General features: G+C 41.4%; 1 protein-coding gene across 4 annotated transcripts in view; it reads left to right on the top strand.

Annotated features, from left to right (window-relative positions):
• Positions 1-18,856, top strand: part of CYB5R4 (cytochrome b5 reductase 4) — a 415,380-nt gene that overhangs the window by 37,466 nt on the left and 359,058 nt on the right. For all 4 annotated transcript variants that reach the window (XM_073589653.1, XM_073589651.1, XM_073589652.1 and 1 more), the window contains exon 2: positions 12,070-12,223. In XM_073589653.1, coding sequence (XP_073445754.1) covers positions 12,070-12,223 — 154 coding nt within the window. The remainder of the gene's footprint in view (positions 1-12,069; positions 12,224-18,856) is intronic.

Genomic DNA, 18,856 nt, shown 5'->3' with positions numbered 1-18,856 from the left:
CCCTGCAGTCCGAGGGTACAACAGTGTCAACCCGTACTATCCGTCGGCGTCTGAATGAAAAGGGACTGTATGATAGGAGACCCAGGAAGACCCCACTTCTTACCCCGAGACATAAAAAAGCCAGGCTGGAGTTTGCCAAAACTTACCTGATAAGCCTAAAACGTTTTGGAAGAATGTTCTCTGGTCAGATGAGACAAAAGTAGAGCTTTTTGGGCAAAGGCATCAACATAGAGTTTACAGGAGAAAAAAAGAGGCATTCAAAGAAAAGAACACGGTCCCTACAGTCAAACATGGCGGAGGTTCCCTGATGTTTTGGGGTTGCTTTGCTGCCTCTGGCACTGGAATGCTTGACCGTGTGCATGGCATTATGAAGTCAGAAGACTACCAACAAATTTTGCTGCATAATGTAGGGCCCAGTGTGAGAAAGCTGGGTCTCCCTCAGAGGTCATGGGTCTTCCAGCAGGACAATGACCCAAAACACACTTCAAAAAGCACTAGAAAATGGTTTGAGAGAAAGCACTGGAGACTTCTAAGGTGGCCAGCAATGAGTCCAGACCTGAATCCCATAGAACACCTGTGGAGAGATCTAAAAATGGCAGTTTGGAGAAGGCACCCTTCAAATATCAGGGACCTGGAGCAGTTTACCAAAGAAGCATAGTCTAAAATTCCAGCAGAGCATTGTAAGAAACTCATTGATGGTTACCGGAAGCGGTTGGCCGCAGTTATTTTGGCTAAAGGTTGTGCAACCAAGTATTAGGATGAGGGTGCCAATACTTTTGTCTGGCCCATTTTTGGAGTTTGTGTGAAATGATCAATGTTTTGCTTTTTGCTTCATTCTCTTTTGTGTTTTTTCATTTAAGACAAATTAAATGAAGATAATAATACCAAAGAATTTGTGTTTGCAATCATTTTCAGGAAGAAACTGAGTATTATCTGACAGAATTGCAGCGGTGTCAATACTTTTGGCCACAACTGTACATATTAGATGGTCTGAAAAGAGGCAGCCCTTTTCTGACCACTTTCTAGTATGTTTGGGGAGCTATAGTGTGTTCTCTACTGCTGTTCTCCTGACACCATCAGCATTTCCATTTGCAACTGCCTTTTCTGTGAATATATTTGGTGCTGCATTACTCTTGGAGACATCATCTTTTTATTTTTCAAGATTTGTAGTTTTTATTTGGACTATTTTGGAGTATATGAAGGTTTTTATGCCATCTTTTGAGAGACAAAGTGACCTAAAAATAATGATTCTGGCATTATTTATTGCTTTCAATTATCTTTGTCTGAATGGATAAAATGTTCATATCCACTTTTCAAATCCATCTGAGCATTATTTATGGTATATGGCATACAAAACCTTTTTGTTTACTTTTTTTTATGTATGCAATTGAACCAAAAATCCAATTATGGCGAAAAGCAGTCCTTTATTTCTCTACAAAAGGAGAACTGTAATTTTGCTTTTGAAACTACTCAAACCAGTTATATTGCCTCTGCATGGTCAGCGCAGAAAATTGTTATGAAATGGAACTATTAAGGGAGGGAGTCCAAAAATAAGATTTCTTTTTTAACATAAATGCTACAATATGTTGCTTTCATATTGAACTCCCTTCTAGTCCATTATTTCATATTACCACCTAGCAAGACACTTTAGCTCATGAAATGATTCCTCTGCTGGTAATATTTTAAAGCTACATGCTTTACAAACATTATTCTACTAAAGCTACAAGCTGAACAACAATTCCTTCCTTATATTCTTCACATTGTGTCTAAGGAGTAAAGTTTCTCCTTGTGGAGAGTGGCAAGTACCCATGTGAGTCTTATAGGTCTTTTTGCAGATTCAATTTCTCTTCTGAGAAATTGAATCTGCAAAAAGCCTCTTGAGAGATGACAGAAACTTTAGTGTCACATATTGGAAGCAGCAAGCCCTAAAGTCATTATCGACCTTCTAAAAGGGTTTTGCCTCATTACGTAGGATAAGAAGCCACAGTAGAAATTCCATTTGCAGACACTTGGTTTGGGGTGTTTGCCCCTCATCAGTTCAAAGCAGGAGAACTGCTTTAGCTGGGTGCGAGGACTGTGACAGAAGATTCATACTGTAGTTTATCATTTTACTCTGTAAAGTGGTTATTTACATATCATGTTTTAACACATAACGAATTTACACTGGATTAACAGTCAATCACTCATGCAACAAGGTCAGATGACTGGACCTCATCTGTATTGAAAAGCTAGAAAACAAAGAGCTTGTCACTAGTTTATCGTGACATAGAGGAGCCAGATGACCATGCTATCTGATTTCTCGTACTCCTGCACTGATTAGAAGCACTTCACCTTCATATTAAACGGTGCAGGTTTCTGTTAGCAGTGGTTAATCTGTTCAGTTGAGAGCTTCTGGAAGCTGTCTTGCTTTGATGCTTTCAGCTGTTCACTGTTGGCCACTCCTCTCTGCAATATATACATACTGTATTTTTCGGATTATAAGGCGCACTTTTTTTCCAAATTTTTTTTAGTGAAAATGGGGGTGCGTCTTATAATTCGAATATACCTTATCGGCCGCGGTGGACCAGGGTTGCTGCTGGGGGAGGCAAGAGTGGCGCGTTGCTGCAGGCTGGGATGAAGGGCTGTTTGAAGGTGTGACACCGTGGGTGGTGGTGGTGCTGGGGCTCTGCTGACATTTTGTGAAAGTTTACATTATGGTGGACTCCTGGAAAATGGCTGCTGGGGGCAGCGCATGCACAGATGGAGATCTCGGCACCAAGATCTTGGGAGAGGAGATCTCAATGGCAAGATCTCCATCTGCGCATGTGCCGCCCCGGCAGCCACTTTCCTAGAGTCCACCGCAAAGTAGACCATGGTACGGGTGCTCCAGGCTTTCACAAATTGTCGGCGGAGACCCCGCACCACCGAACACCTGCAGCATCGCACATCCAAACACCCCTTTCTCCCAGTCTGGGGTCTGCAGCATCTCCTCACTCCTGCCTCCGCCAGCAGCAACCCTGGGATTTCGCTTCACCGCAGCCACACCCCTGGTAAGTAGTATGATGCATGCATTATAAGAAGCACCACCATTTTATTAAAAAGTTTTTTTTTTTTCTCAAAATTTGAGGTGCCTCTTATAAACCGCAAAATATGGTAATGCATTGTCAGAGTTAGTTTTACACTGCCTGTTTCAGGAGCTGGAAGTTTGGTTGTTTGAGGAAGCTTTGGAGTGTTGATTTTAAAGACTGCTGCTTGGTGTTTTTTCTGTGTTCATATTCTCATCGTCTCTTATTTGTTTTTAACTCCCTTTCCTGTTTGTGAGTGCCTTTTTGTATGATTGCTATTTTCATTTATCCTTGCACTTCTTCCCTTGTTAGTCTGGTTTGCATATTCTTATACACTATAACTCCCCACTTCCTTTAGTGGGAGAGGGGACAGATAAGGGTTGATGTAGGAGTTCAGCAAGGCACGAGGCCCCTTCATCTTCACCATGAGAAGTAATCTGGGGAGCAGGGATAGCTAGGGCGCACCTAGCTTTAGGGATAAGGAAGAAGCCCCTAGCCCCGGGATATCTTACAACTGTGCCAAAACATAGCTTATTCAATAAAATGAGTATTTTTTATCTGTGACATATCACAAAATGGAAACGATACTGCAGATAGAGCTTTTAGCTGTAAATTTTAAACAACTATTACATTTTTTGTGTGTGGTAGCCACTTTGGGGATTTGAGTTGCTGTTGACTGCTTTAGCTGAAATTAAAAAGGAAAACGCATTGTTTTAGCAAAAATTGCATCTACTTTCTGTTGCAATCACACAATATACTCTCTTGTATTTATATATTTTATGTATTGGTTACATCAGACAGTAGTTCTGCTTTTCTAGGTCACGCATGTGCAAAGACTGCTGTCTTTCTTTAGCAGCTTTTTGTTTTTCTCCTTGGGCATGCGCCATGTAATCCACAGTGTGTTTGCCATGCTGTTTGGATCTTTTCTTCTATTAAGCAGCGCTTCACCTGGTTTCCAACTATACTGTATTTCACAAAAACCTCAATGTATGGTAACTAACAATATGAAACTACAGTGCTGTGCAAATTAATTGTGACAAAGCATTTTTTTTTTAAGTAAAATCGTAAGTTGGTTACCAGTCAGTGATTCAAACCAGTTTTAACTGCTTTGAACAGGTGTTTTTCCACAAAAATGATCTTTTCACCTCCAATTTTTATTTTCCCAAGGGTAACAGGACCCCGAAAGTTATTTTGCAATTTATCCTGAGGACTCTGATACCCCATATGTGGGGGTAAACAACTATTTGGGCGCATGGCAGAGCTCGGAATGGAAGCAGCGCCATTTGACTTTTTTTTGTAGAAATTGAGATCGGACGCCATGTCACGTTTGGAAAGCCCCTGATGTGCCAAAACACTGGAAACCCCCAACAAATGACGCCATTTTGGAAACTAGACCCCCCCCAAGGAACTTATCTAGATATGTGGTGAGCACTTTGAACCCCCAAGTGCTTCACACAAGTTTATAATGCGTGAAAAAAAAATCATATTTTTTCCACAAACATCTTTTAGGCCGCAATTTTTTTTATTTTACCAAGGGTAACAGGAGAAATTGGACCTCAAAAGTTGTTTTCCAATTTGTCCTGAATACGCTGATACCCCATAGGTGGGAGAAAGCTACTGTATGGGCACACATCGGGGCTTGGAAGGGAAGTAGTGACGTTTTGGAATGCGGACTTTTATGGAATTGTCTGTGAGTGTCATGTTGCCTTTGGAGAGCCCCTAATGTGCCTAAGCTGTGGAAACCCCCCACATGTGACCCCATTTTGGAAACTAGACCCCGCAAGGAACTTATCTAGATGTGTGGTGAGAACTTTGAACCCCCAAGGGCTTCACTGAAGTTTATAACGTAGAGCCATAAAAAAATCATATTTTTTTTCCACAAAAATGATATTTTTGCCCCCAATTTTTTGTTTTACTAAGGGTAACAGGAGAAATTGGACCCCAAAATTTGTTGTGCAATTTGTCCTAAGCAGGCTGGTACCCCATATGTGGGGGTAAAACATTGTTTGGGTGCATGGTAGAGCTTGGAAGGGAAGGAGCACCGTTTGACTTTTTGAACGCAGAATTGGCTGGAATTGAGATCAGACGCAATGTTGCGTTTGGAGAGCCCCTGATGTGCCCAAACAGTGGAAACCCCCCAATTTTAACTTCAACCCTAACCGCAACACACCCCTAACCCTTATCTCAGCCCTTACCCTAGCCCTACCCCTACCCCTAAGGGTGTGTGCACACGTTGCGGATTCTGCTGCGGAATCGCAGAGGATTTGGCCCTGCGGATCCGCAGCAGTTACTGCTGTGTTGTACAGTATCTTTATATTCAATGGCAAATGAAAAACGCAGTGCACATGCTGCAGATTTTTCCGCACGGATTTGCTGCGGGTTTTAAATCCGCAGCATGTCACTTCTTTGTGCGGAATCCGCAGCGGTTTGACACCTGCTCCATTACCAGGTGTCAAAACGCAGGGGAAATTATAAGTTATAAACCTAGCACTCAACTTTAGGATATTCAGAAGAATATTTATTGTAGTACGTAAAAAAAGTTTCGGTCAAATTTTGATCTTCTTCAGTTACATACTGAAGAAGGTCAAAATTTGACCGAAACTTTTTTTTACGTCTTCTGAATATCCTAAAGTGCTAGGTTTATAACTTATAACTATTTGGTTTGGGAACCTAACCTTTAGCATCATTACTTAAGTTGTGCTCACGGTGTTTTTTCCCCCCAAAATGCAGGGGAAAACTGCAGGCTAATCCGCACTAAATCCGCAGGTAAAACGCAGGTCATTTGATTTTATTGGGACCATTTTTGGCACGTGACATTTTTTGATCGCTATTTATTCCGATTTTTCGGACGCAGAACGAACAAAAACCAGCGTTTCATGAATTTCTTTGGGGGGGGGGGGATACGTTTACACCATTCCGCGTGAGGTAAAATTGATAAAACTGTTTTATTTTTCGGGTCAGTCCAATCGCAGCAATACCTCATTTATGTCTTTTTTTATGTTTTGGCGCTTTTATGCAATGAAAACAGTTTTATAAAAAAAATAATTATTTTTGCATGGCTTTATTCTGCGAGCTATAACTTTTTTTTATTTTTTTGCTGATGACACTGTGTGGCGGCTTGTTTTTTGCGGGACAAGATGACGTTTTCAGCGGTACCATGTTTATTTATATTCGTCTTTTTGATCGCGCGTTATTGCACTTTTTGCTCGGAGGTATGATGTTTTTTGCTTTGCTTTTTTTAAGGGGGTTAACTAAAGGGGTAAACTAGTGGGACAGTTTTATAGGGCGGGACGTTACGGACGCGGCGATACGAAATATGTGCATTTTTATCTTTTTTATTTACAAAAAAAAATTTTTGTGGAATTTTTTTTTCATTTATTTGGGGATTATTTATAAATTATTTTTACACTTTTTTTTTTTTTTTTTACTTTATTATATTGTCCCAGGTGGGGACATCACTATAAGGTTTCAGATCGCTGATCTGACAGCTTAGGCAGCACTCTGTCAGATCAGCAATGTGACCGGCGCTGCTGCAGGCTTCCTCGTGCCTGCTTTCAGCAGGCACTGTGGAAGCCGCCTCTCTGCAGGCACCCGAAGGCCCCCGTGGCCATATTGGATCCGGGGGCCTGCAGAGAGGAGACCCTCGGAGCGACGCAGCACATCGCGTTGCTCCAAGGGTCACAGGGAAGCACGCAGGGATCCCCCTCCCTGCACGCTTCTCTCCTATGTCCCCGGTACACTGCGATCATGTTTGATCGCAGTGTGCCAGGGGTTAATGTGCCGGGTTGTGGTCCGTGACCGCCCCTGACACATAGTGCCGGGTGTCATCAGCTTGCTATGACGTACTATCCCATCCTTGGGAATTAAGTCCCAGGGCACATGGATGGAATAGTACGTCATATGTCAGAAAGGGCTTAAAAATCACAAAAAGGAAAATGGGCCAATGCAAACGTTTAGGCACCCTGAGATTGTTATTGTTATGGCTTCTTCACCATCATTTTGTCATTTTGACTTGGGATGCCTAAACATTTACATGTCACTGTGTGTGTATAATACAGTATGTGTATGTATTTTGTATGCCACACTGCCGATTTTTCAAGTTTTCCCACTTACAAAGAATGGAGTGGTCTGTAATTTTTATCATAGGTACTCTTCAACTGTGAAATACGGAATCTAAAAATAAAATAAAGAAGATCACATTGTATGATTTTTACATAATTAATTTGCATTTTATTGCATGAAATTAGTATTTGATACAATAGAAAAGCAGAACTTAACATTTGGTACATAAATTGTTTGCCATGACAGAGGTCAGACATTTCCTGTAGCTCTTGACCAAGTTTTCACACACTGCAGCAGAGATTTTGGCCCACTCCTCCATACAGATCTTCTCCAGGTACTTAGCTGCCCTTGCTATGTGTTTCAGGTCATTGTCATGCTGGAAGACCCAGCTATGACCCATCCACATTGCTATTACCGAGGGACGGAGATAGATAGCCAAAATCTCGCGATACATGACCCCATCCATCCTCCCTTCAATACTGTGCAGTTATCCTGTTCCCTTTGCAGAAAAGCACCCCTAAAGTATGATGTTTCCTCCACCATGCGTCACAGTTGGGATGGTGTTCTTGGGTTTGTACTCATCCTTCTTTCTCCAAATACAGCGAGTGGAGTTGACACCAAAAAGTTCAATTTTGCTCTTGTCTGGCAGCATGACCTTCTCAGATGCCTCTCCTGGATCATCATGGTCATTGGCAGACTTCAAACGGGCCTGAACATGTGATGGTGTGAGCAGGGGGAACTGCCCTGCAGGATTTTAATCCATTCATAGTGCGTTACTAATTGTAATGTTTGAGACTCTTGTCCCAGCTCTATTTAAGTCATTGACTAGGTCCTTCCATGTAGTTCTGGGCTGATTCCTGACCTTTCTCAGAATCATCCTTACTCCACGAAGTGAGATCTAGCATGGGACTAGTGCGCTAAAATATTCTATTCTGTCAGATAGTGTTAGCCTCCCGGGGTGCTACGCACTACATCAATACAGAGAGCAGTAAGCACTTTATTATAAAAATAATGTGGGCAGATTAGGGACTAAATTTTATACCCTAAATTGTTTGTTTTTAGATAAAAAAAATTAAAAGTTAAATTTTAAAGCCTTCTGGTAAGGGTTTATTTGCGTTTCTCCCCAATTTAATAGTTTAATTATTTAAAAATTGTACAATGTGATGATCTGGCTTTTATTTTTAGATTCTGTCTCTAAAAGTTGAAGTGTACCTACGATAAAAATGACAGTGTATCAAATACCGTACTTATTTTGCCCACTGTATATATTTAATAATAAATAAGCATAATATTTTCTATAATTCATTTTTTTTGGTTGCCTGGTATCAAGCTGTATTATCCTAAGTAACCACTTTTTCCTCCATTCACCACCTCTATTCGGATGATCAACCTTTTCAATGCCGAAAAAAGTAAAGGGCTATGGGGTGCATTATACTGTATGGAAGACTATAGGATGCATTACACTATACAGAGGACTATGAGGTGCATTATACTTTATGGAGGACCATGGGGTGCATTATACTGTATGGACTATGAGGTGTATTATACTATATAGATGATTATGGGGAGTCCATTATACTATACTTATAGATTGTAAGCTTGTGAGCAGGGCCCTCATTCCTCTTGGTATCTGTTTTGATCTATGTGTTTAATTGTTATGCTGTAATGTCTATTGTACAAGTCTCCTCTAAAATGTAAAGTGCTGCGGAATATGTTGGCGCTATAGAAATAACATTATTATTATATACAAAGGACTATGGGGTACTTTTTTCTATATTGTATGTTTCTATATTCTATATTTCCTTTGCCCCCCACATTCGATCACTGGCTCGCTCTTGTCATCTGCACCTCAAAAACATTTCTAGAATTCGACCTTTTCTAACCTTTGACTCTGCAAAAACTCTTACTGTTTCTCTTATTCATTCTCGTCTCGACTATTGTAACTCTCTTTTAATCGGTCTCCCTCTTACCAAACTCTCCCCTCTCCAATCTGTCTTGAATGCTGCAGCCAGGATCATATTCCTCACCAATCGTTACACCGATGCCTCTACCTTGTGCCAGTCATTACACTGGCTACCCATCCACTCCAGAATTCAGTATAAACTTATTACCCTCACTCACAAAGCCCTCCATGGCTCAGCACCACCCTACATCTCCTCCCTTGTTTCAGTATACCACCCTACCCGCGCCCTCCGTTCTGCTGATGACCTGAGGTTAGCATCCTCAATAGTCAGAACCTCCCACTCCCGTCTCCAAGACTTTACACGTGCCGCGCCAATTCTTTGGAATGCACGTCCCAGGTCAATACGATTAGTCCCCAATCCCCACAATTTTAAGCATGTCCTGAAAACGCATTTATTCAGACTGGCCTACCGCCTCAACACATTAACCTAATCTATCCCTGTGTGGCACAGCCAAAAGTTTTACCATAACCAGGTTCCCCGCATCATTCTCCCACATGCTTTATGCATCCATTAGCCCTCTGTGTCCGTACTGTCACACACCTAACATTATGGCTGGTCCATACAATCAGGGCAACTGTTACCACCCACCTTTCGTGTCTACCTCTTTCCTCATAGACTGTAAGCTTGCGAGCAGGGCCCTCATTCCTCTTGGTATTTGTTATAATCTACTGTATGTGATTATTGTTATGCTGTAATGTCTATTGTCTGTACAAATCCCCTCTGAAATGTAAAGTGCTGTGGAATATGTCGGCGCTATAAAAATAAAATTTATTATTATTATTATTATTATATTGTAAATGTTGAACTTCCTATTAGAGGTGGTGATTGGATTGGAAGAAAAAAAATTGCTAGTTAGGAAAGCTTTGTGGATAATTCAACTTGATACCAAGCAACCAAAAGGAATGACTCATAGAAACTATACTATTCTTATTTATATACCGGATTTTGCGTATTTTAAGACGGACTGGGTCTTTGGAGGCGCCACAAATTTTGGGGAGGAAAATAGAAAAACTTTTTTAATAAAACTAGCTTGGCCCGGGCGAAATTTTCGCACATTGGTCGTCTTGGGCACAGGCAATTTCAGAAAAAGCAAGCTGGTCAAATGTAAATGTATTTCATGAGCTGATGAACACAGACAGATATTTATATATGCAGATTGGTAATGCAATAAATTGTTTTGTGAGTAGAGGCCAAAAAAAATGTTTTCTGGTTGAGGTGCCACCTGCAGGTCATTGTGTCTTTCTGCAGGTTAATAAAAATGAATGTTTAAACTGTATTTAGTTTTAAAATCGTGAATGTGTGGTTTGTTTGACTTTTCTTGCTGAAGGGAGCAAGTTTACCTTTCACATGGTGTATCGTGTGTGTGTGTGGAGCAGCTTTGTAGTAGTGTGCTTTGGGGTACTGTGGTGCCACCTGCAGGTTATTTTTCCTTACTGCAGGTGTATGAAAATTAATGTTTAAACTGTATTTTGTGATCAAATCGTGGCTGTGTGGTTTGTTTGGCTATTTTCTTGTTGAAGGGGGCAAGTTTACCTTCCAAATGGTGTATCATTTGTGTGTGTGTGTGGGTGCAGTATGAACGGAGATAAAAAGGAATCACCGAAAAACAGTTGTTAGAAATAATAGAATAGAAGGTGGTGTGTTGTGAGTTCATTTTCCCCTTCACTACTGAGGCCCGAGGAACTCCCTCTTCTGGTAAAGAAAGGTAGTGAGCCTGATTATCAAACACCTGGGTCTGATGATGATGACTGGCTGAGTGGAGTTACTGACTGGATATAAGGCTGCCGACGCCCTTCTGCCCTGCGGGTGATTTCTCTGTGGGATCCTTGGAGACCAGTCTGAATTCCTGCTCCTCTAAAGCTAAGTTTTCTGCTCTGCCTTTTGCATTTGTGCTTAGACTTTGTTTTGCTTTGTTTTTCTGGATTTCTGCCATTCCCTGCTGGGGTGTGCTGAATTCCTTTAGCTCTGTCTTCTGAAAATACCTGAGTGCTGATTTAGTTTTTGAAGCCTAGCTGCTTCAGGGTCTTTTTCATATCAGCTTGTTGGCTTATGTCTTTGATAGGGTTTTGGCAGCTTGCAGACAGCAACCTTCCTTTCCTCTTCTGTTTAGCTAGCTTGGGCCCCATCGTTTGCTCAGCCTATCTTTCTATCTGTGTGAGTGTTTTTCATCTTGCTTCACCGTCATTATATGTTGGGGGCTGCCTTTTACTTTGGGGTCTGCTCTGGGGCAGTTTAGATTTCCTTTTCTGTCTTTAGGCTATTTAGCGCTCCGGCTGTGATCGAGGGGTCTAGGGCATCGTAGGAACCCCCCACGGCTACTGCTAGTTGTTGTTGATAGGTTCAGGGGTCTGCAATCTGATAGTTGCCAACTTCTCTAGTTTTCTGGACGTAGCTTCTATTTTTGTGTCTGCCTCCTACGGTGACTCAATCATAACAGTGGTGCGTCTTATAGTCCGCTTTTAAAGTAGCTTACCAGGGGGGTGGCGGCTGTGGTGAAGCGGTGTCCCAGGAGGCAGAGTCACTGTTGCAGGAAGCTGGCATTGCCTCACTCCTGCTGCTGCCATGTCTTCCTGCAGCGGTGACCCAGCCTCCTGGGACACCGCTCCACTACACCCCCCCTTTAACACCCTCAGTAAGCTACATTTGGATTACAACGTGCATACCCATTTGCCCCCCAAATTTGGAGGAAAACATGGACTTTTAATTTAATTGTAAAACATGAAATGTTGGATTGAAGATTTAAACTATTGTTTGTTTCTGCTTTATTTTTTCTTTCATCTCTACCCATAAAATGGAGCATAACCAATCCTGAATCTGAAAGCACATGCTGTAGCTTTCAGTAATGGTTTATTCTTGAATTGCTTTATATAATTAAAGAGTTTCCTATTCACATGGTAAGAAATTTTTCTATTGTTTGTTATTTTAAAACTGCTGATGGCAACAGATCAGGTGTATACTTGATGTTGATTTGAATCCATTTTAAAACTAATCTTTCCCAGATCCCTTTGAAACCTGGAAGGAGTCTTATGGACTGGATCAAACTTAAGAGCAGCAGCAAAGATTTAACAGGCTTAAAGGGGCGCCTAATAGAAGTGACGGAAGAGGAACTTGCAAAACACAATAAGAAGACAGACTGCTGGACATGTATTAGGGGTAAGTGACTATCATTTTGAGCTACTATTTGGATGGTATTTACTGTCAGAGTGAACTCTGAGGTGGGTTATGCCTCTGTTCGGGTTTTCATATAATTAGAACATACTCCTTTGTATTGGAGCACTTGTTCAATACCCTAAGAAAGGTAGGCTAGTCCATTTATGTTGAGTAAATGACACTGAAATGGACAGGAGCAGAATTTGAATGAGTGTCCGAGGTTTTCTCAAGTTGTTTCTTCAGAAGCTCACAACTCCTATGCCTCCCAGCTTTCTGCTCCTCTTGAAGATTGACTTCTCATGCAGCAGCAAGCCTGGCCCTGAACAATACTGTGCTCTCTCCCAGGCTGAAGGCAGACCCAGCTTTGCTTCTGCAACATGGGAGAAGCGCAGGTGGACTGAGGCTGGTTTGATCAAGCAAACTTGTCAGCCTCAGAGCAGGCTGTAAAGCAGCGGTGGGGAATCTCAGGCCCACGGGACATTTACGCCCCCACCCCACCCCGGGCAGATTCCCGGCAACCGCAGTACTTGGACCTGCTCCTGTATTTTTGCAGCCGCCAGCCATTTAATTTCTTCTTGCGCTGTGAGCATGCTCGTGTGATGAAAGATGTCCTGACATCAGTGCCAGTGTTAAGATGTACTTTGTGTGTGGAGTTACCACGTGATTTGTACGCTCCCCAAAGGATGGTATAAATATCCAAATGTCCCTTGGCACAAAAAAGATCTCCACCCCTTCTGTAAAGCATATAGCCTGCTCTTACTGCACACTCCTAGCCTAGGTGCCTGGCCAGGCTGGCACTGCTGGGTGGTCTGTAACCTAGGCAACAAAGTGTACACTGTAAAATAAAAATAGCTCTATACCTGAGAACGGAAAGGATTTTTTAATAAGGGGTAAATTGCAAAGTTGATTGTTAACCACTGCATTTTTACCTATTTATGAGCTTTAGACAACCCCTTATTGGCCGCTGCCCACTTTATATATCCGTAAATGAGTTTGTTTTTTCACTGCTCCCTACTTATATATACGCACCCCAATGAATCAAAATTATATGGTACTAGCTGAAGAGCCTGGCATTGCCCGGGCATAGTATCCCCTGTATTTAGTATATACCTGTATGTCATCTCCTTTTGTATACAGTATATACACCTGTATGTCATCGCTTCCTGTATAAAGTATATATGTGTATGTCATCTCCTCCTGTATATAGTATATAACTGTCATCTCTCCCTGTATATAGTATGTACCTGTATGTTATCAGTTCTGTATAAAATATATACCTGTATGTCATCTCCCCTGTATATAGTATATACCTGTATGTCATCTCCTTCTGTATATAGTATATCCCTGTATGTCATCTCCCCCTGTATATAGTATATACCTGTATGTCATCTCCTTCTGTATATAATATATACCTGTATGTCATCTCCCCCTGCATATAGTGTATATACCTGTATGTCATCTCCTTCTGTATATAGTATATCCCTGTATGTCATCTCCCCCTGTATATAGTATATACACACTGTGGAGGCACAGTCTCTGCTGAGACATTTCAGTGGCCCTTGAGGAAGCAGCTCTTATTCTCATGTCTGCAAGTCTAGCTTCTCTGCTGAGACATTTCAGTAGCCCTTGAGGAAGCAGCTCATGCCTCCCTTTCTTCCATTTCTGTACACATTTCTGTAAGTCTTGGCTCCCTTTCTTCAAGTCTTGTTCATTGTGGCATAATACGGCTTTTCTCTTAGAGAAAGCACATTTCAACCTTGTGGGAGTGTAATACCATTCAGGATGGTTTCACATTAGCGTTTTTTAGCGCAGCGCATCGTGCGCTTCCATGTGCCCCTATGTTTAACATGAGGGCACATGGTCTAGCGTTTGTACGCGTTTGTATGCGTTTTCGTGCACATGCGGTTTTTTGTAGTGTGCGCCTAGGCGTGCCGGATGCAACCTGTTGCATTTTTGGTCCGTCCAACCTGTGTCAAAAAAACGCATGCGCACGGAATGCGCCAAAATAACAGATTATAGTCTATGGGAACGCAGGCGTGCGCATGAAGATGCGCACGCCTGCGTTTAAAATCGCATGTGTTTTAAGAGTTAATATGGCTAGAAACGCATGCACCTAAAAAAACCAAACGCATGCAAAACGCATGATGCGTTTTTTTGCATGCGTTTCTATTGCGCACGAAGCGCTAATGTGAAAGTAGCCTTAGTTAGAAATTGCAAAGGACTATTTTAGAGTGGCATTAGTTGTAGCTGTGTAAATAAGTTTAAAGCGAACCAGGCATTGTCAGGTTCGCATTGTTACACCGATTAAAATGATACTTGGGTTGGAGAAATCCGTCTTGTGTTTCTTTTTTTAATCTGTGTTTGAATTTTTAAGTTAATGAGATGCTTCATGCCAGACAAAGAGAAGTTCCTTATTCTGGGCTCCCCCTGCAGTCTGTGTCAGAGGGTAGTCTGTGCCTTAGCGGTAATAAATTGTGTTTTCGTCCTTCTGTAAAGCTGGAAATAACACCATAGAAATGACAAGAATATTACAGTAGGCCTCAGTTACCACAACTGTGTACAAGGAAAATTGTTGCTCATAGCAACCAATCACAGCTGAGCTTTCATCTTTTAAACAGCTCTGGTGAATATGACCCCAGTTCCCCCATATATGTACTGTATATATTATGATGGCCCTAGTTCCCCCCATATATGTAGTAAGATGCCCCAGTTTCCCCCCATATATGTAATCTGATGGCCCCAAGTTCCCCCCATATAGTATGATGGCCCTAGTTCCTCCACATATACAGCTCTGGCAAAAATTAAGAGACAACCACATCAAATCTCTGTCATGGGCAGCCCAATCTCCAGACCTGAACCCCATTGAAAACCTCTGGAATGTAATCAAGAGGAAAATGGATAGTCATAAGCCATCAAACACAGAAGAACTGCTTACATTTTTGAAGCAGGGGTTGGAATAAGGTCACCCAAAAGCAGTGTGAGAGACTGGTTGAAAGTATACCAAGACGCATGAAAGCTGTGATTAAATATCATGGTTATTCAACAAAATATTGATTTCTGAACTCTTCCTGAGTTAAAACATTAGTATTGTTGTTTCTAAATAATTATGTTTAGTAGAAAACACCGTGTGCACTGCTTTAGTGGTCCCAAGTTAGGTTCCCAAACCATATATGATAAAATGAAAACCTGGCACTCAACTTAATGCTTGGTGAGGCAGTTTATTGTAGTACCAGAAAACGTTTCGGTCAATATAGACCTTCATCAGTTACGTGCTAGTATGTTTGAAAGTAGCTTGAAGGAGGGCGCTTTTTATGTTATTCACTGATAACGCCAGTAATCAAATGGTCAGAATGCTGCTGTAACGCAGGATAATCTTAATAGTTGAAAATATCAGCGCAGCCTTGTCCTCCTGAACGTGGGTAAACACCACTTGTACTGGTGTTAAGTTACATTAAGCATTAAGTTGAGTGCCAGGTTTTCATTTTATCTAAATAATTATGAACTTTTATTTAATTTTGACCATTTCTCATTTTTAGAAAAATATTACAAAATTTGTTGCTTGGAAACTCGGAGACATGTTGTCAGTAGTTTATAGAATAAAAGAGCAATTTATAGGTATATTTTTGAGTAAAATGTAAAGAGAAAAATCAGACAAACTGAAAATTTTGCAGTGGTCTCTTAATTTTTGCCAGAGCTGTTTATGCATGACATTGCTGCTGCTCAAACTTTTTCTTTTTTTTTTTAAAGGCAAATTAATTTCAGTAGTGTAGATATCCAAATAACATGCAGCAAAAAATAAATGGCTAACATGAAAACCTGGCCTTCCACTGACTCTCCCAATCCCACAGAGTTATTGTGTAAAGACAATAAGTTAACATAGCCTAGATTGTGAGCCCCATCAGCGACAGTGATGATAATGTGTGCAAACTGTAAAGCGCTACGGAATATGTTGGCGCTATATAAAAAAATAAAGATAATTATAGCCTGTACTCTACCCCAAATGGTAATGGTGACCGCACAGTAAAAGTGCTCCCATTTGCCCCACAAAGAAATAATGTCACATTTTATACCCAACACAGTAATCCACACTAACCGTCAATAGTTCTGTTCAGATGACCGTGTTGTTTCATGATACATTTATCTCATGGACCGTTTTATATTAATCACTTTTATTGCGCCATTAATTCTACAGCGCTTTACAGGTATTATCATCACTGTCCCCAATGGGGCTCACAATCTAGATCAGGCCTGGGCAAATTGCGGTCCGCGGGCCACATCCGGCCCCCTCACTGTTCCTGTGCGGCCCGCTGACACAGCCAGACAGCTGTAGAAAAACTGATCTTTCTCAGAATCGTCATTGCAACTGTAGCCCTGTCCCCGTCTTCTCATTGGTGGATGCGGGGCTGCTCAGTTCCTGGCTTGCAGAGAAAGCTGGCGAAACCTGTGCAGGAGGCAGAGCGTCAGGACAGGAGGAGGGAAGCAAACACAGGGAGAACGTACAAACTCCTTGTAGATGTTGTCCTTGGTGGGATTTGAACCTAGCGCTGCAAGGCTGCAGTGCTAACCACTGAGCCACTGTGCTGCACTTCCATTACTAACGATGGACACTGTATTTTGTAAATTTTATTCACTTCTGATGTATAAAAATGGATGCTATACGGTTGACAATACAAATGGAAAATTGTCTTTTTCTGGATGAAAATAACGATTTTTTTTTATACGCTCATGTAAACTTAATCAAATAAGCAACTGCTTTTTATAAAGAGATAAAATTAATATTATGCAGAATTTAAGGGTGATCTAAAACCAAAGGTGACTTTCATACTAAATTTAATTAAATATTCTAATCACTTTTCTAATATATTTCAAATAAAAAAAATTCTACCTTTCCCTCTATACTTTTTTTTTTTTTTAACCTCCAATTAAATTTGTTTGAGAATCCCAGTGCATTTTGGGGTACTCACATGGGACGTCATTAGGGGCAGAGGCTGCGGTCACTGCCACAGCTGCTTTCCCCACCATGAAAAGAAGCTAATCTGTTTCAGAGACTGGACTGGTCCCTGCCGGGTCATCTCTTCTTAGAGCCAGCAAGGGAGCGCACTGTCACTGTGCATTCAAAGGAATATAGCACAGAAAACTCATATTGAGAATGTGCCAGAATTTACAATCCAAGCATTATCAGGTGAGCAGGACTGTCCGAGCCTCCAAAACAGACATCACTGATGGTGCCTAATTTCAGAAAGGGTGCAGAGTCTGAAGCAGTGACCGCAGCTTCTGCCCCCCTGATGACCGCTCATACGAGTATCCCATAATCCCAGCATGCACTGGTGAATTTCAAACAAAATGTCATGGGACGTTAAAAAAAACAAAAAAAAAACAAAAAAAAAAAACAAGAAATCAGAATATAGAGGATACATTAGGGATTTTTTCATTGAAGTATATTAGAAAGTAAGATTAGATTATTACACTGAATAGATATACATTTAATATGAAATTCACCTTTGGCTTCTGACCGCCCCTATAAGTTCAGCCTATTGGTTCTGGCCTCCACAGCAGTGCCAGTTTCTCATGTGGCCCCTTGGGAAAATTAATTGCCCACCCCTGATCTAGATTGACTATTAGTAAGTCTTTGGAGTGTGGAAGGAAACCCACGCAGACATGGGGAGAAGATAGAAACCCCTTGCTGATGTTCTTGATTTGATTTAAACCAAGGACTCCAGCTCTGCAAGGCTGCTGTGCTAACCACTGAGCCACTGTGCTTCCTCATAGAATCATAGAATGGTAGAGTTGGAAGGGACCTCCTGGGCCATCTGGTCCAACCCCCTGCTCAAAGCAGGATTCACTAAATCATCCCAGTCAGATGTCTGTCCAGCCTCTGTTTGAAGACTTCTATTGAAGGAGAACTCGCCACCTCTCGTGGCGGCTTGTTCCACTCATTGATCACCCTCACTGTCCAAAAGTTTTTTCTAATATCTAATCTGTATCTTCCCCCTTTAAGTTTCATCCCATTGCTTCTAGTCCTGATTTGTTCATGGCAAATTTCAGCTGAAACAATCATAGAGATGGAGTTAAATATGACTAATGATGCACTAACATGTTTGTTGAACCCACATCAATATAGATTTTGTTCTTTATGCAAACTGATTCAGAGTTTCTTGATAAGCCTACATTCACACACACACTTTCTTGCAGTGGTTTTTTTTCCTGCTTGGGAAAAAAAGTATTCCATGCTTATTTTGCAACCAATCTTTTGGTCACACTCTGAATCTTTTTTTTTTCATGACTTTAGCAAATGCCTAAAAACATGCCATTCCTAGAGTATATTGCACTTTGGGGGGGGGGGGGGGGAACCTCTGTAAGTGTACTAGTGCATAAAACATGAAACAAATTCTTGTTTTGCATTTTTCCCCTTTGAAGCACCACTCCAGTGTTTTGTTTTGTTTTGTTTTTTTTTTTTTTTTAATTTCAATGCTATGGAAGTTCTAAATGGCGTAAGGTCTCTGCACCTAATATTATAATCACCACTAACCTTCTTCAGCTCTTCCCGGTGCCACTCCGGTACTGCGCCGCGTCCCGGCGACCGCATCTCCTGACTTACCTGAAGCCTGAGGTAATGATCACAAGCCCTCAAGTCAA

The sequence above is a fragment of the Dendrobates tinctorius genome, unplaced genomic scaffold (assembly GCF_039654945.1).
Source record: "Dendrobates tinctorius isolate UK_male_01 unplaced genomic scaffold, ASM3965494v1 ptg000111l, whole genome shotgun sequence".
Classification (NCBI taxonomy): domain Eukaryota; kingdom Metazoa; phylum Chordata; class Amphibia; order Anura; family Dendrobatidae; genus Dendrobates; species Dendrobates tinctorius.
This window is presented reverse-complemented; position numbering and strand designations above follow the sequence as displayed.